General features: G+C 32.8%; 2 protein-coding genes across 7 annotated transcripts in view; one reads left to right on the forward strand and one right to left on the reverse strand.

The window, feature by feature from the left end:
* LOC128986173 (uncharacterized) overlaps window positions 1-18,670 on the forward strand; it is a 403,677-nt gene that overhangs the window by 24,669 nt on the left and 360,338 nt on the right. The gene's annotated exons all lie outside the window — the stretch shown is intronic.
* The window catches only part of LOC128986176 (protein 5NUC-like), a 61,245-nt gene that overhangs the window by 9,926 nt on the left and 32,649 nt on the right, over window positions 1-18,670 (reverse strand). For all 6 annotated transcript variants that reach the window (XM_054406362.1, XM_054406368.1, XM_054406365.1 and 3 more), the window contains exons 3-5: window positions 3,695-3,895; window positions 2,718-2,919; window positions 977-1,174 (exon numbers count right to left, since the gene is read on the reverse strand). In XM_054406362.1, the coding sequence (XP_054262337.1) occupies window positions 977-1,174; window positions 2,718-2,919; window positions 3,695-3,895 (601 nt within the window). The remainder of the gene's footprint in view (window positions 1-976; window positions 1,175-2,717; window positions 2,920-3,694; window positions 3,896-18,670) is intronic.

Here is an 18,670-nt window from a genome sequence, read left to right on the forward strand (position 1 = left end):
TCTTCATAAGGATAACATGGGAACTTTCAAAGCCACTGGGGCAGAACCCAAGGGACTATTAAAAAAAATGTAAGGCCAGTTTGCAAATCTACGTGACACGCTCTTTCCAATGAGACGTAATTGGATAAAATCGGTTAAGAAATGGCGGAGGAGTTCAACCAACAAAGTTTCATGTAGCGTATTAATTATATAGATTTACATTTTAAATAACGGTTATGATTCAGTGGGCTGAGGTGGATTTTGTCTGTTTTGATGAAACATACAAACCACAGGTGATCTACCTGTTGCTGGAGCAATGTGTGTGTTTCTAATGTATGTGTGGTTCTCTCTCAACACTGTTTTAGGCTTGCACTGATTGTGTGGTGCGTATATAGTGTGGCAGTGGTGGAGATGTGAGCTTAGATAATATCATCTCTAAATGAATTTCATACTAATGAATAGTCTTAATTCAAAACCTATTAATTTCATTTTGTCCAAAACGAATATCCATTTTTGTTGTAAGTATCGATGAAAAGCAGAGTTTTCTTAAAATTATAGTCATTGAGTAATGGAAAATACAAAAATACAAAATGAATGCAAACATGTATTAAAAATTTTTTTTAAATAAAATTCCAATTTAAATTACTGCATGGGAAAAATGTAAAAGTTAAATTATGTATTTGTATGTATGAAACACAACATTAAAAACTATAAGGACATTTAGCAACTCGTTTGGATTGCAAGTAAAATACATTACGAAACGTAAGGCAGGATACTTAATGGCATTGATAGAAGTTTTATGTGAGAATTTAAACAAAAATTTCCTACTGACACTGCGATGGTGAAGTATCGCAATATAAATAATAGTTTAAAAGTATAAAAACTTATGTAATATTAGTGAAATTAAGTCACCAACCAGTAATTCTTCTTATATATTAATGGTTTCCAACAAACAAACATATTTTACCAAGATGTAAATAATGATATAAAGAATTACCCTTTTTAAAAGTGTCGTCAAGTAGGATTGGATTTCCCTCACTATGTAAAACTTCCCCTTCGTCATCGAAAGTAAGCTTCAGATGTCCCAGATATTTGGTGTACGCATATGCCTGTACAACCAGCACATTCCTCCCCGAATCCTGCTTCACCAAAGTAGGGTAGGGTCCTTCAGATTGATCACTATCTGGGACCTTCCCTGAAACAGAAAACATTCGAGTTTAAACCACGGTTGTTAAAACCCCTTTGGTTGACTGAGTTCTTGATTGTAGTTCACTGTCCAACTAACCCTAAAATATACTTTATATGAAAAGATCTTGAACATTCCAAATCAATAGGCAAAATTTCTATATGTCCACAGCCATCATCAAGCACTGAGTAAATATTAAGTTAAGTATTTATTAAATATGTTTTTGAAAGTGGTTCCACAATGAGACACAAACCCCAAATTGTGTTTTTCTTTTACATAATACCACGAGTATTGTGTAAAGTATTCACGATTTCACCATTACGTGGGTAGTCACATGTGGATATGAGTAGGGCAGGTGCTCTATCCACCTTGTTATACCTTTAGGCAGCAGTAATAAGCTACTCTCCTCATCCTGTTACTCCCCCTAACTCTGATAACAGGTTTTTAACTGAATTATTATTGCGTGATGGCATTATCAAATAGAGTATCATCAGTTACAAATTAGTGGAATGACTTTGACTAAAAGTTTTATTTCGTGCTATGGAAAAATATGTGAATTTTTAAATAGTAGGTTGAGAAGGTTTTGTTATTTTATTAAATTAACTAAGTTATAAACAATTTCTACATTGCTTGTTTTATATGTTTTCAAACACGAATCAAACATTTTCTACGTTTAGTATGTGCTGACTGTAATGTTTTAGTTCCAACGTTTTGAGTTGTAGTTCGCTTTGGTACTAAGTAAGTAACGGTGATGTAGAAAAATATAAAATCTTTATAAGGGTGGCCAATAAAAGTGCTATTATTTAAATATTGCCAAAATAGTCCTAGTTAATTATTTTTCAGATTGAGATTAGTTTTTATAGTACGGTGCTACTTTTGGAATTTAAAAATCTGTTGATTACTATCGCGTCCTTTATTACGTTTTTAAAATACTTTAACTTAGTCTAGCTTTACTTGCTAATATTAAATATTATTCTAATTCAACGATTACTTGGGAAGCAATTACATAAATACAGGGGGATTGGTACTCAGTTTGACTATATAAGTCACTAAAGACGTTGTCCATGCTGCTTCGCAATGGGATGAAGACGCACAAGAGAATACTGCGTTTCAAAATCAACTGTAAAAACATTTACACACCCTCTATTGGTTATGAAAAACAATGAAAATATACACTTTTTAACAAACCTCATTACTGTAATTAAATTAACTAACATATAGTTTCAAAAAGTGTTATTTTTTAGTTTCTAATTAGGTGTACATCGACAAAAAAGGCTAATAACTCTGAAGCAAATGTAAATAAATACATAATAACCATCATGGCTCATGTTATTTTTGCCATTGGGATTGGGATAAGTTAATATTTTTCTTGCAAAGTTCTACCTATAAGACTTTTCTCTAAGATACTTTAGGAACATGAATAGACCTAATTGTATGGTGTGTTTTTGATCTTACGACATATAATTTTTCAGGTCATTTGGGCAAATGTTTGTGTAAACTGACATTTTCTACACATCTTCTACAGTATCCTACAGGTTATGACCAATCTCACCATTGTACAGGAAGGTGTTCGTGTGACCTCCGACGACCACGTCTAAGTCTGGTACTTGTTCAGCAATCTTCTTGTCTGTATTATATCCAGAGTGGCCCAATGCTATTAGTATCTTCACCCCTTTACTCTTCAGTTTTTCACTCTCTCTCTTTATTGCTACTATTTCATCCTCAAACTTAACGTTGCGTGTTTTTGCTAAGAACTGAAAAACATATTTTGTGTTTTGAAATTGTGTTCTGTATTTTTTGAGTTACCATATACATGTTGTTCGTAATAGTTAATATGGATTAAACAGTGAAATAATTATATTTTAAATTACAAATGTTTATAACTAAAATATATGGTTAATAGGAAATCATGTGTCAACGTAACTGTCAGTATACACTTCCTTCATGCAGTTGGTAGTAAATGACGGAAAATGAAAAGATTAAATGAAATTTTGTTCGTAAGCTCAAATAAATTTTCTCCCAAATTTCTCCCCAAAAATGCCCATAAATCAATCATCTCCTAAAATTTATCCCAAAAATACCCGTAAACTAATCTTTTCTCAAATGTATCCCAAAAAAAATTCCATTGTAGTAACCGTACTTGTATAAATAATTAACCAGGACCTTTCAAAAGGGTCGTCTGAACTTGTTTCCCCTTCAACCTAATTGTGGGACAAAGTTCAAAAGGACGTTATGTCCTGAAGTGACATAAAGAAACTAAGAAGTTAAGGGTGCTTTCGATGGTTATTGGTTAGTAATATTAGAAATTTACTATTTACGTCGTTACTACTTCGCCTGATTTTTATCTACCCAGTGTAAAACAAAAACAAAAAAAAGAATGATCTCCGATTTCGTAAAGATAAAATATCTTTAGATAATAGCCTTTTACAGATAATATTTTTAAATGATAAGAATATCAGGATAAGACTGGTAATCACTATTAGAAAAAATAGCGATAAAAAAGTATATTAGCAGCAGAATGTTGTTTACCTTTGTATCCGGAGTGAGATATCCGATAACTCCCACTTTGACGCCGTTTATATCCAAAACACGAGATGGGGACAGCGTTGAGACTTCTAGTTGGGGCTCTGAGGAGTCGTCGATGTTGGAGCACACAACGGGCACTAATGTCTTTTTGAGGAACGGAGTCAAACCTTCAGGCCCGTCGTCAAACTCGTGGTTGCCCAGGGACTGAAAAATATTCTAGTGTTACAGTTTGTCCCTCAATATAAAATAAAATAACTTGTATTTTATAGGTCTAAAAATACATCGTCTACATCGTCTTAAAAATGTCATCATTTCTCTCTAACTCTTAGTTGAAATTTGACTAATTTACACACTAGACAAATGCGCACAACAAATATTTACTACAAACAATAATGCTTGTTATATATAACATTTCTGTTGAACTGACGTTTTTAACAATCTCACTTCCACATGGATCTAAAGGCAGAGCACATTTGAGAGAAGTGCAGGCTTAGAGTGAACCATCATCATGTTCTTATGCGTGAAAACATAATAGTTATTGAATTATAAACGTGAGAGGTAAACTATTCGCTGTGTGTTCACTCTTAAAATAAATAATGATTTTTCATTTTTAACTATTCGGGATCAATCTCATTTACTTGACATACGACTTATATAACGACCTATGTCCTAATAATGTTTAAAGCTGCATAGGAAAATATGCTGTTTTCAATAGATATGCGTGTCCTATCCACTAAAATATGATTTACCATCGGAGAAAACGTACTGGTCAGTTAAAGTGGGAACAAGGTTCATAAATGGCACCACTTATTCGCAGTGTGGAGCAAAATCGCCTCTTGCGTTAAGGGCAGAAGATGAGAATCGTCAGTCTCGCCTAACTGGTCTGCGAGTCAAGTGATAGTAACTCACTTTTTCCCATTTCAAAGCGTTGGCTTTTCTAGTTTTATGGGTCGATCCTTCAGTAGAAGGTTTGACTTAACCTACATTTACTTACCCTAAATCCCTATACATCACAGACCGAGAAAACATTATATTTAAAAGGAAAAATCTCCTGTACTTGAATTAAGAAAATTCACCGGGTCTCAAAGTCAAAATAAGGATATGAATATGTGATTTGTAGCTAGGGTCGTTTGTGAAAAGCCCAGTTAGACATTTGTAACGATCAAAAGGCTACTGGCAATTCTGCGAATCGATAGAAACCTTAAGTGAATGTGATAAGTTATTCCTACTGTTTCTATATTCTGTTTATTTATCAGGGAAACCACTAATTTGTAGTCTTTTGCAAATTATTATTTTTTTCATGAAACATACAAGTCAAAACCGATTATGAAATCATAGTTTTGATCACAGTTTAATGTCTAACTCTGCAGAATAATAAATACCTGAAAACAACAATAATTAATAATTTTAAGGACAATAAACGAACAGTTAACAAATACCCGTCTACTGTAGTACAAACTAAGATGCTTTCATATCAGGGTAGGGAACTGTCTCTGAAAATATTAAGTTTTGAGGAGAATACCTTTAGAAGTATTGTTCGGTGGATATAAAATGCTACGGAAATCACTACAATGTTTTCATTTGATTAGTTTACTTTTATAAAATAATGTTATCAACAGTTTATGTAAAGTGCATACCCTCAACCACCACAAAAACTACAGGAATAACTTTTATTTATATTATGGACCGGTTAATGTACAGGCTACTTGATGTTTTATGTCCATTAAAGCCACAACTATGTTTCCGAAGTAACATCAAAACATTTAATCTTTCTTTTCATATCCCATTTGAAGGCACTTGTGACTTCTGATTTGCGTTTGTAAATAAGAAGGCATCGGAACAATAATTACATTCCATTTTCAACCATTCCTGACACCAATTTGATTTCTTATTTCACCTAATTTAACTACCAAAATTACTGTGCTGTTAATTTGACTTTGAACGTTTAACGAATAAAATTAAATGATGGTGAATTACTTCGTATTATATATATCACATATTCCAAAGTATAAGAGATTTTTAATTTTACAAAACTTTTTTAAGTGCTACACCATCTGTTTTCGTACCAATTCCCAATAGGAATACTTCAAAATGTGTGAATTTTAACAGACATGGCTAAAGTAATGAGAAGGGAGCAGCAGTGTACATATAGTTGACTAATGGTACAGCGAGTGCTGCTTTATGAGCAATCCGCCGTAGATAAGTGTGGGTGAGGCCCCTACATTAGGCCTTCCAGCGCAAATTGAATTTCCTGGAGGCCGAGAACCATATTTGTAATTACACTATTAGTACAGAATTATTTGATGTATATTAAATAAGCATGAACATGCATCATTACTACATTTATTATATAACACAGCACACGGACATGAACGAGATAAATATATCTGCCTGAATGTCTGATTTCGCAGTCGACAGTTCAATCCTATTCTATAATAACATTGAGCTTCGTCTTACAGGACGGATCAACAAAGAACTCTAAGCCTTTGCATGTATTCTGCCTGGGACTTGCCCGTAATCTGGTTTCGTCTGAAAAGCTTTTACAGAAGTGATGACAAACCACGATGTTCAAATCTAATTTCATTCACTGCAGGAGATAAAACAATACGATCATGCGGCTTTTAAAACAAGTTAATCAGTGTTTTAAGTATCCCACACCCCAAGTTTTTGTATGAATACCTACAAAAGGTATAACTCAAAGCAATAAAGTATACTTAAAGGATTTTTGTTAAAATTATTATAGGCCTAGTCACAATTAAAAATGGTTTCTAGGGTTAAACCCTACATAAAGCTTATAATGATGATTGATGAGTATCAGTTCTAAGTATGTTTTGAGTATATAAATATGTGGCAACCTCATTCTGTAACTACTAAATAAAAACCGATAGTCATTAACTCTTAAGCTTATTACTCTTAAGCTCTTAAGCTTACTCTTAATGCAAGGCATGTATCAGAATCATTCTACGTCAAAATACAATAAAAAATTAAAAAATCACTAAAACTAACCCTAGTGAGCTGCCCCTTTATAAATACAAATACGAACTTCTAGAAGTACGCAATACTAACAGTACATAACATAAATAAAAATACTAGGTCTATTAAATTCCTTTAAAAAAACCTTTCCTCCAATAAAGTTCAATTTTGTATAAGTCGTATTCATCTATTATGCAACTAGGAATAACATTAAGAGGCAAATTAAATTTGAGAGTGGCAGGTTAATTTTTTCATGCTTTTCTTGTAGACAAAGAAATGAAAATAAATATTTCCACATAACAATTCCAGAGTAATTTTTTACCTATTTTTTTATTCGTACAACTCTTAATTGTAAGAAAAATCTCACAACACAGAAGGGGGTTTATTTGTCTGAGATAACAAAATGTGAACACCACTATACTAATGGTTTGAGAGTAAAACGTTTTCACCTTCCCGCAGAGAATCAAATTACGCCACAAGAAATGAGTTCCTCGGATCTTTTAGTGGTTAAGTGCTGTATTCATGTAACAAAAATAACCATTGCAACATAATTTTTAATGATTTTTAGAACTAAATTTTAGGATTGAATCTGCCATAAACCTACACTCATCTGTACACCTGTAAAACCCGTTATAATCGTTTATAAACGAAACCGTAATTAGTTAAATGATTCTGTAATTTTTAAGTAGGTGAAATGGTTTGTTTTTACCATATCTAACAATGTGTAAGTTACTGTTCATTTTCCATGGGTTTCCTGTATGTAACTTTACTGTAGGTTGCAAAAAAAAAAAGATACAATAGAAGAAACAAAACAATGTACTAACTATCTAATTGTTTGGTCTGCACAACGAAAAATAATTCTATTCTTCTCAATGTTTGGAAAGAGGTATATTTTTTTATTGTATTCGTGTGGAATGCAAATACTCAGTTATCAACCACCATAATATTAAATAACTAGAAGTAGGATACGGCTCTCCCGAGTGCAGCAGGCAGCACTCAGGGCAGCATCCTCCACAGTGCACTAAACAGTGCCCAAACCCGCCGTCTTGGGGGTTGCTGGAGTAATCCCGTCAGACATTTTACGGCGGAGAGGAAAGCGATTTAACAGTGGCGTGGTGAGGACCATACAAAAACATAGAGCGCACACGCACCTACCGGCTCTGGCATGAGAGCTGGGAGTAGGAGTCGCGGAGACGCTGGACCAGAAGACTAAATCAGCAAGTCCAACCATGGGTTGACCGACAGTATGGTGAGGTTGATTATTACCTTACCCAGTTTCGGACGGGTCACAGAATTTTCCGGGTGCACCTGTTCAGGATAGGCAAAGTCGTGTCGCCCGATTGCATCTACTGCCCACTTGGAGGCTCAACAACATGTAGTACAGTTGCCGGAATCCATTTCCATTTTGTTTTGTCGAAAGAGCCGAAGCCCCCTCAACTACAACCCGGTGCCTATAATTAAACATGCCCGGGCCCCATGGTGTAAGCCGGAGCTCACGCACCAAACCTTGGCACACCATGGGCGGATGACTTAAGGTCAACAGGCTCACCGGCTGCCGAAGCAACCCTTCGGAAAGAGAGTTGCCCCTCAATCCTAACCAGGGATACCGGCTACTTGGAACCAGCAGGTACAAAACCTGAAGGCCCATAATGAAATTATATACTAACTATTATATAAAGAAAACATTCCTTACTGGCATGATACTATAATCGATATATATTTTGTACTAGCTGTGTGCCCGATCTACGAACGGGGATCTTATGGTAGTCAGTTGAAACCTTCTTATATTAAGATTAAGAACAGCAGTTAGTTTGCATATTTGCAGATATGCTGGCAAAACTATTATATATAAACCTTCGCAAATACAGTATCTGACAGTTCAAGCCAAAATAAATGCTTCGCAATTAAATGTCACCCGGATCGTTATGGTCCATATGTCCAATCAATAAACTAAAAAATCTATCTATATAATTAATACGCTACATGAAACTTTGTCGGTTGAACTCCTCCGCCATTTCTTAGCCGATTTTGTCCATTGACGTCTCATTGGAAAGAGCGTGTCGCGTAGATTTGCAAACCGGCCTTACATTTTTGAAAGCGTCCCTTGGGCTCTGCCCCAGTGGTTTTGAAAGTTCCCATGTTATCCTTATGGAGAACATAATTGTTTACATTTTGATCAGCTGTATAATTTAATTGCTGTTATTTATTTTTCAATTCAATGAAACGCATTGAGTACATTTATTTACTATTTGAGTTTTTGTAAACATATCCCCCAGGACGGATCGTGTTAAAATGGTTGTATCTTAAATTTGTGTATTTATCGTTGTTTTGTGTCGCTATGATGGATTGTGTTAGCATGATTATAACTCAAATTTGTGTGTTTATCGTTGTTTTGTGTAGCTATAATTTGTTTATTTGTTGTGTTTTTCTTTTAAATGCCTCCGACGCGACGACAACGAAACATAGACAGGAAACGAAATCGTGAGAACGACCGCAGCTACAGAACAGTGGCGCGTAATAGGCTTAACTCATCACAGTTAGCACCTGACCCTGGACAATCTCAACTATTAGGTTACAAATGCGCCCTAACACTACCCCAGAACGACTTTTCGTTCTCAATTGGCCCTCTGTCAATGAACGGTGTTGCATGTACAGCGAGGCATTTTGAGAAGGAGAAAACTAGCTTTAGGTTTATTAAACGAAGATAAACATGGTCTGAGTTACACACCGGTAATCTTTGAGTTGACTCTATTAAACTCATTGTAAATATGACTGTTATTAGTTTTGAAATAACTCCTGTAATACTTTGCAATTGCTCGAATTCGAGCAACATGTACACTAGTGTTTTATAGATCCATGAAGCGTAGCCCTAAAGTAGGCCTATAATTGAAAGTTACTTTCCACATCGGTTAACTTAAACGTATTTAAAGTACTACCTCAACTTCACCATTTAACACTTTATTCCGGTTGACATTTTCAGTATCAAAGGTGCTCTTGTCCATTCCGTGAAACACTGAGAAATAAGGACATTAATGTGTTACCAACAGACAAACACACAACAATCCAAAAAAGGCCACAAACTATTGATGCATAAACAATATAAAGGCGTAAACAATTCATGATGGTTTGCCCAACAAATGTTTTACTCAAATAGGTTATCATTTTCTTAGCATACCGGGTAAGCTAAGATTTGGAATCCAGACAGAAAAAGCAAAACTTATACAGAGTTAAGACATCACTTAAATTGAATACGGACGGCTCTAATAAATAAGGTGCAACACCAACGATAACTGATTTGTAAACTACAGTGATGTGTTGGTACCTACGTAAAAATGATTCTAGCAGCTACCAACGGTTCTAAGGAAAAGAACCAGTACCTACGTAAGAACCTACCTAAGAACTATAGTACATCCGACCAATTAAATACATTAATATCTAGTCCCGAGGTTATTGATCTCTTGCTTTTGGATTTTCTCGTAAAAAGTTATAGCGTAAACTTATCGGTGTCAGTTTGAAAAAAAAAACTACCTTACCCAAACAACTTTTTGTTATTTAATAGATTACGCATTCTCTAAACAAAGATTAGTATATCTATTAACATTAGAAGGAAATGTGACGAAAATCACACAATGTTGGGGTTTTGGTCATTTGTAATTATATTTCTTAAGTAGGTAGGTCATGTATTCTATGGAAAAGTACCGGTATCAAGGATCGTCGTCAAAAAGGTTGTTATGAATAAATATGTAGGCTTACGTACCCAAGATATGAGCTATGGGCCTATTGGCTGTATGGTCCAGCGATTGCATCACACGGTGAGAAGAAACAGAAAGTGACACATTGGAAAAGCGAGTTTAGCACTTCCTCTGTTAAACCTCTGTTACAATCACCCACTGCAGTTGTGATTTTTTACTTTACACTTTACACAACCGCCATTGAAGTGGAAACCTTTTTTGTAAGCTATTGGCGACGATCATTTTTCAGTGTCCAGCCCTATACAACACTGATTCAAGGTCTTCTTTCTGGTTGCCAAAACTCAAGAAACATTTTATACTCAAAGAATTTCTGGTTCCGATTTGGACGATGTCTAGTTATTTAATTTCATTTACGGTTACACTATTAGACTATATTATTGCACTTGCGATTAATTAAATCCGTGATGTAAGAAAATCGTTTTTAATCTCACTTGGTTGGGATTTGCTTTCAAAACGTGATTCGAAATAGTTGCGGTATTTGTAAAGAACATTTGTAAACATATCATTGACAGCTAGAAAAAATAATCTTGATCCGAACAGCTGTTCGTTATTTCATAGACGATTATGTGATAAAAATTGAACGAAAATTTGACAAAAATCGCACAAAACTGCATTTTTGAACGTCCGTAATTTTATTTACAAAGTAGTGAGGCTATATTTAAATCACTAAAGACACTCTCGCCAATCCAGTGAATACATTAAAATGACTTGGATCTTGATAGGTACTCTGGTTTTCACGGAGAAGATTGCGTAAAATGCCATCTTGAGTGTTACAGACAAAGGGAAAGACAGACAGACAGACAGACAGACAGAAATAGAGATAAGACTCGTTTCTGCTTCTTTAATGTATAAAACGTAAAAATTACCTAAAAGTATATAATTCTGAGCAAAGTACAGACAAAACTCTAATTTTATTTATATAGATTGTAAATCAAATATTACCATGATTGATAATTTGACAACAAACCTGTCTACATGTATGTTGTTACATAAATCTTACATTCGTAAGTCCTCTAAAATTAACTTATAACCATCCATTAGTCAATATATGTAAAGAGAATAATTAATTTACATTCCGTGTTATAAAAATAACTCATGTGATAACTAACTGTTGAAATCTGTTTGTGAGTCTTTTACACGGTTAACAAGCAATATTTGCTGCTCGTTGTCTGTTTTTGTTTGTTTCAGTGCAAACAACGCACGACGTGGGTTGTTCAGTATTCCACCTCCGGTGAAGCGTTGACAATGCTTTGACGTTACAGTCTTGTTTGTTTCCGTTTTCAGCAAAACTATATTCAATTTTTTTTTTTATTAATCGTATTTAGATAGAAACTAGTTTTAATTAAAGTGGTAGGTAGATTTGTATCTAACCTTTTGATAAAGCTAACTTGGACTATGACTATGATTTGATAGGGTGTAAACGTTTTTCTTGGATATAACCTAAAAAAATCAATATAATTATGTGTTCAAAATGTTATTTTTAAATGGTGATAGCTCAACAAACCATTAATTTCACGTCTAAGTAGTAAGTTGAGTTCTAGTGCTTATGAAATTGTATTTATTATCTCACTTTCATCTTTTGGAATGAATAATAATGATAAGTTAAGGATGAATAACTATTTATGACTTTTGTCGCGTTTATTACTAATGAATGTATTTTAGAACTAGTAATGGTCGAAACTTACAATTGAAATATTTGTTATTATTAATCATCATTGCTACCAAAAAATAATTTTGTAGATGTCCGTTACTTATAAATATACAACCCTCGGTGAAATACATTTATAATGCCCTTCGACTTCATCATACATAAGTTTAAGGCAAATAGTGTTTTGTTTTATGATTAGCTCATACTTCATTTATACTTTTCATGCACTTTTAAGATGTATAATAGGTTTCGTTTTAAGGTTAAAATAACCTTATTTTAAGAAATGAAAATGTTTATGTGGTAAATTTAGTTATTTCAACGCATTAAAATTTTTCCACAAAATTGAAACGTTAACGCTTTTGTTTCTTTTGTTAACAAACCGTAAGCCATGAGGATGTATACTGTGAATGCCTTCAGGTACGACGAGGGCGCTTTCAACAAACACAGCATTCAATGTTGGTTTGTTTCGTTGTTTTTATTTTTCCATGCAAATCCAGAAGGGGCTACGGGTAAAATTAAACTTAAAAAAACTATGGACAGATACTAAAAAGAAAACATTCAAACAAAAACAAACAAAAAGAAACAAGGAAACAAATGGATAACTCAAGAAAAAGAGGTAGAAAACTCTGCTAAGAAATCAATAATTAAAGTGTCAGCTTCTCGGTAAAAACACTCGTTGTGGTAAATTTTATTTTTTTGTAAAAAACATGATTCTTCAGGACAAAAGTGATTATCAACTCTTTACCTCGAGTTCAATTTAATCATCCGAAGGAAGTCCGAACCACCCTAGCGTTGAATATAAATTAGACGTTTTATTTTGGTTTACATCTTCCATGTGCTTCCAAAGTTCAAGTTTCATACTTTAAACCAAACATTTAAAAAGTAACGATGATGAGGTTACTTTAAATACTGTATAGAAACCTTAAAATTGCACCATTGAAGTGTTAGTTAGTTTTATAATTTACGAACGCTTTTTTATCGAACATACATTCAACTTTCACAGAACACTTGGAGAGAGCTATTATAAAAATAAAAATAGATAATTTGACGTTCTTTCAGTTTTACCGCATGGTGACAGGATCATGTTTGTATAATAATACTAAATATTTCCTCAAATGTGTTTCTTTATACAGATTGTATTTATATTAGGGTATTTTAAATAAAGTATTGGGTACAAATATAGATAATGTAGTGGAAAAGTAACAAAATTTATCGAAATAGATTAAAATATAACAAAACTAAATATAACAAACTGTAGTGTAATCAATGTCTTTGTGCATTACTATTAAAATTACACTTTTGTGGTAGGACGACGAGCAAAAATATTGATATAAATAATTTAAATAAATAAACTTTGTAATAGTCAAAGTAAATGCAAAGTACAGAGGAGGTATATTTCCTAGCTCTAGGGTGTGAATATAAGCATCAAACGGCATGTGAATCCGATTTATTTGCGTTGTTTGTGATTGTTTAGCCTGAGCTCGCACACGTTCTCTCGCTTTGAAGAACATTTTTTTACTTCGAGGGTTCTTTATGCTCAAATGCATAGTTTTTACTTACGTTTTTTACCCTTTGTATGGTAATATGTAGATTAAAAACCAACCTATTTCGTTTGTTATTTAATTTTCTTATTTGGTAAAACATTTTATATTATAAACATTCAGCATTATTTTTTCCAAAAGGATTTCTTATTTACTTACATTGGCAATACTATTTCTTTTTAATTATTTACATTTAAATAAATAACATTTGCTCTATACTTGCATACAAATATAAATATAAAAACTGTCGTAAAGTCTATACTGTACCCGTTTGATATGTTATTTAGCGTTCAACTACATTTATGCCATTTACTAGCTAAACAAAGAGTAAAATCCCTTTTATTATGTCTCTTTTTAAAACAAATACTAATCCGAATCCTAAAAAACGAACCAATAATACCTTCAGATCAAAGCGTAAAATTGCATCGTAAAATGTTTACGCTTCGACTCGGCATCGACGAAATCCACTCAGGACTCGTTTATGGCCAATACAAAGCTTTATGTAAGCCGAACTTGTGTAGTGTTGTTTAAAACTCTTAGAGCTGAGCTTGCAAAATAACTGTAAAACAACTTTTAGTTGGCTTATAATGTAAATCTATTCAAAAGAACTGAAGTAGTAGTCTTGGATTGTTTTCATAAAAAATGCTTATATATTTTCATGTTTTATAGTTAAGTAAAATCTGTGAGTAAAACAATATTTTTAACTCATACATTTCCTGGTGTACTAATTACAGTTTTAATTTGAAATGTCAATGATTTCTTTGTTTTTTCCCGGAATATTTATTTGATCAAAAGAACTATATACGTAAAGCAAACTATGACATAAAAACTTATATAACGGGTAAAACAGCTTGGTAAAGTGGATAGTAGAAGTCAGAAAGCTGGTTATTTGGTTAGCTAAAGTACACTTTGCACTTCAGTCACAATAAATCGTATTAGGACCAACTCAAATGTCGCTTCAACAAATATTGCCCCAATATTAGAAATCAAGACCCGAATAATCTATTTTTTATATAATAAAAATAAGTTTCAAATACGTATTTTGTGATCAAGAGCCTAAAATAAGTACGGGTCATTAAGTTATCTAATTTGTACTATATGTTAGTACAGTAGTAAAAAGAACTCTATAGGAGTAGGCTCATCTATGCTCCTGTGACTTTTACTTTAATTTTCACTAAACAATTAGTATTCAACGCCCATCAAGTCTGCGTTAAAACCTACAAATTCAAAGACTAGAATGATATTTGATTTTTTTTTTTCTTTGTTTAGGATTACTTTTTATTTTAACATTTTAAAATCTTATTGTTTTGTTTCCCATATATGATTTTTTAAATTTATTTTTCCAACTATTGTGTTATCATCAAAATAAAATAAAGATGTATAGCCAAATTTCTTTCTCTAAAATAAAACTCATAATTTGCTAACAAAATTATTTTTTACTAGTGGTCGGATGGTAGGCGAAAACTCGACCAAAAATGTCGAATGTACAGACTTGTAATTGGAATTTGTTTTGATTTTGTTTATATTTCTTTGTTATTTAGTCACCATCATGGCGACCCATGAGGCCTATGTTATTTTTTTACTTTTAAAATTCTTTTTGTGCTTTTTTTGAGCTTATACCATACTATTATTCTTGAGCACAATCGTTTACTAAGCGAACTTGTATTTGCAAGGAACTAACCGGGCAATATGCGTAGTTTTTTTTTCTGAAAGGAATATGAATGTTCGTCCTTAAACAAGAGCGTTGAGTCGCTAAAAGTTTGAAAAGAATGTAAGTAAAACTTGTGTCAGGAACACAAAGCTTTGTAAGATTCATCACACAACAATGCCAAGTCCAGGCAAGTTTACTTTGGACTCTTTTCAAGCTTATCATTTGAAGACTCACGTTTATCACTCTCCTTTTTCCACCTGTTCTAAATTTTGAGCTTGAATATTTAGGACGGTTATCAGGTTCAAGATATAAAACTATCTAGTCTTTTTGGATTTCTGAAATGTCTCACCTATTCCCACAGGAATGAATTTTATTTTTACAAAGCTTGTTTACTTCATTCCATCCATATTTTACTAATTCGATTGTTGGCTCTGAAAAGTGATTTTTTGTACAGTAATTGTTAAAATGTTTTACATCCAATAAGAAAATTGTCAGTGTTGTTCGCACTTTTCTAGTATATAAGGCAATTATTCATCCATCCACAATCATTGAATAACTTAAACGTAACCTCTTCACTTGGCAAAGAAAACCGACAACCAAAACCGGTCAAGGTAGAGGTGTAACTGGACCGTGACGTCATGATTTCACAGTTCCGAGCGAGGCTACGACAACTTTGACTGTTCTAGAAGAATTAAATTAGCCTATTTTCTGAATAATGTTTATGTTTTACTTTAATGTTTTACTGAGTTACACCAGGTCTAACTTTTATGGGACAATTTTATAACTTTGTGATTTATTTGTGTGTGTTATTTTCTGCAATGTCTTTTAGTGATTTTAACTCAGGCCTACGCACAAATAATATTTCAAAATTAAAATACAATTAAAATACAGAAATCAAATGTTTCAGGCGGTTATACAGGGTGGTCATAAATTATTGAACACATTTCAAGATTACATATTTATATTTATTATTTTACATTATTTTATACTATCTTCATCACATCTAAAAACAAACTAAATGAAAACATAAACAAACAAAAATCTGAATTAAATAAAGAACAATGTTAATTAACATATATTACATTATTTACAAGATTACATAAATTTATACATTATATAAGGATTATATTCGCTGTATGGTCCAGCGATTGCATCACACGGTGAGAAGAAACAGAAAGTGACACATTGGAAAAGCGAGTTTAGCACTTCCTCTGTTAAACCTCTGTTACAATCACCCACTGCAGTTGTGATTTTTTACTTTACACTTTACACAACCGCCATTGAAGTGGAAACCTTTTTTGTAAGCTATTGGCGACGATCATTTTTCAGTGTCCAGCCCTATACAACACTGATTCAAGGTCTTCTTTCTGGTTGCCAAAACTCAAGAAACATTTTATACTCAAAGAATTTCTGGTTCCGATTTGGACGATGTCTAGTTATTTAATTTCATTTACGGTTACACTATTAGACTATATTATTGCACTTGCGATTAATTAAATCCGTGATGTAAGAAAATCGTTTTTAATCTCACTTGGTTGGGATTTGCTTTCAAAACGTGATTCGAAATAGTTGCGGTATTTGTAAAGAACATTTGTAAACATATCATTGACAGCTAGAAAAAATAATCTTGATCCGAACAGCTGTTCGTTATTTCATAGACGATTATGTGATAAAAATTGAACGAAAATTTGACAAAAATCGCACAAAACTGCATTTTTGAACGTCCGTAATTTTATTTACAAAGTAGTGAGGCTATATTTAAATCACTAAAGACACTCTCGCCAATCCAGTGAATACATTAAAATGACTTGGATCTTGATAGGTACTCTGGTTTTCACGGAGAAGATTGCGTAAAATGCCATCTTGAGTGTTACAGACAAAGGGAAAGACAGACAGACAGACAGACAGACAGAAATAGAGATAAGACTCGTTTCTGCTTCTTTAATGTATAAAACGTAAAAATTACCTAAAAGTATATAATTCTGAGCAAAGTACAGACAAAACTCTAATTTTATTTATATAGATTGTAAATCAAATATTACCATGATTGATAATTTGACAACAAACCTGTCTACATGTATGTTGTTACATAAATCTTACATTCGTAAGTCCTCTAAAATTAACTTATAACCATCCATTAGTCAATATATGTAAAGAGAATAATTAATTTACATTCCGTGTTATAAAAATAACTCATGTGATAACTAACTGTTGAAATCTGTTTGTGAGTCTTTTACACGGTTAACAAGCAATATTTGCTGCTCGTTGTCTGTTTTTGTTTGTTTCAGTGCAAACAACGCACGACGTGGGTTGTTCAGTATTCCACCTCCGGTGAAGCGTTGACAATGCTTTGACGTTACAGTCTTGTTTGTTTCCGTTTTCAGCAAAACTATATTCAATTTTTTTTTTTATTAATCGTATTTAGATAGAAACTAGTTTTAATTAAAGTGGTAGGTAGATTTGTATCTAACCTTTTGATAAAGCTAACTTGGACTATGACTATGATTTGATAGGGTGTAAACGTTTTTCTTGGATATAACCTAAAAAAATCAATATAATTATGTGTTCAAAATGTTATTTTTAAATGGTGATAGCTCAACAAACCATTAATTTCACGTCTAAGTAGTAAGTTGAGTTCTAGTGCTTATGAAATTGTATTTATTATCTCACTTTCATCTTTTGGAATGAATAATAATGATAAGTTAAGGATGAATAACTATTTATGACTTTTGTCGCGTTTATTACTAATGAATGTATTTTAGAACTAGTAATGGTCGAAACTTACAATTGAAATATTTGTTATTATTAATCATCATTGCTACCAAAAAATAATTTTGTAGATGTCCGTTACTTATAAATATACAACCCTCGGTGAAATACATTTATAATGCCCTTCGACTTCATCATACATAAGTTTAAGGCAAATAGTGTTTTGTTTTATGATTAGCTCATACTTCATTTATACTTTTCATGCACTTTTAAGATGTATAATAGGTTTCGTTTTAAGGTTAAAATAACCTTATTTTAAGAAATGAAAATGTTTATGTGGTAAATTTAGTTATTTCAACGCATTAAAATTTTTCCACAAAATTGAAACGTTAACGCTTTTGTTTCTTTTGTTAACAAACCGTAAGCCATGAGGATGTTTATTGTGAATGCCTTCAGGTGCGACGAGGGCGCTTTCAACAAACACAGCATTCAATGTTGGTTTGTTTCGTTGTTTTTATTTTTCCATGCAAATCCAGAAGGGGCTACGGGTAAAATTAAACTTAAAAAAACTATGGACAGATACTAAAAAGAAAACATTCAAACAAAAACAAACAAAAAGAAACAAGGAAACAAATGGATAACTCAAGAAAAAGAGGTAGAAAACTCTGCTAAGAAATCAATAATTAAAGTGTCAGCTTCTCGGTA

This window comes from Macrosteles quadrilineatus, unplaced genomic scaffold (genome assembly GCF_028750875.1).
Source record: "Macrosteles quadrilineatus isolate MER2022 unplaced genomic scaffold, UCM_ALF_1.0 Scaffold_2__2_contigs__length_208266976, whole genome shotgun sequence".
In the NCBI taxonomy this organism is placed as follows: Eukaryota; Metazoa; Arthropoda; class Insecta; order Hemiptera; family Cicadellidae; genus Macrosteles; species Macrosteles quadrilineatus.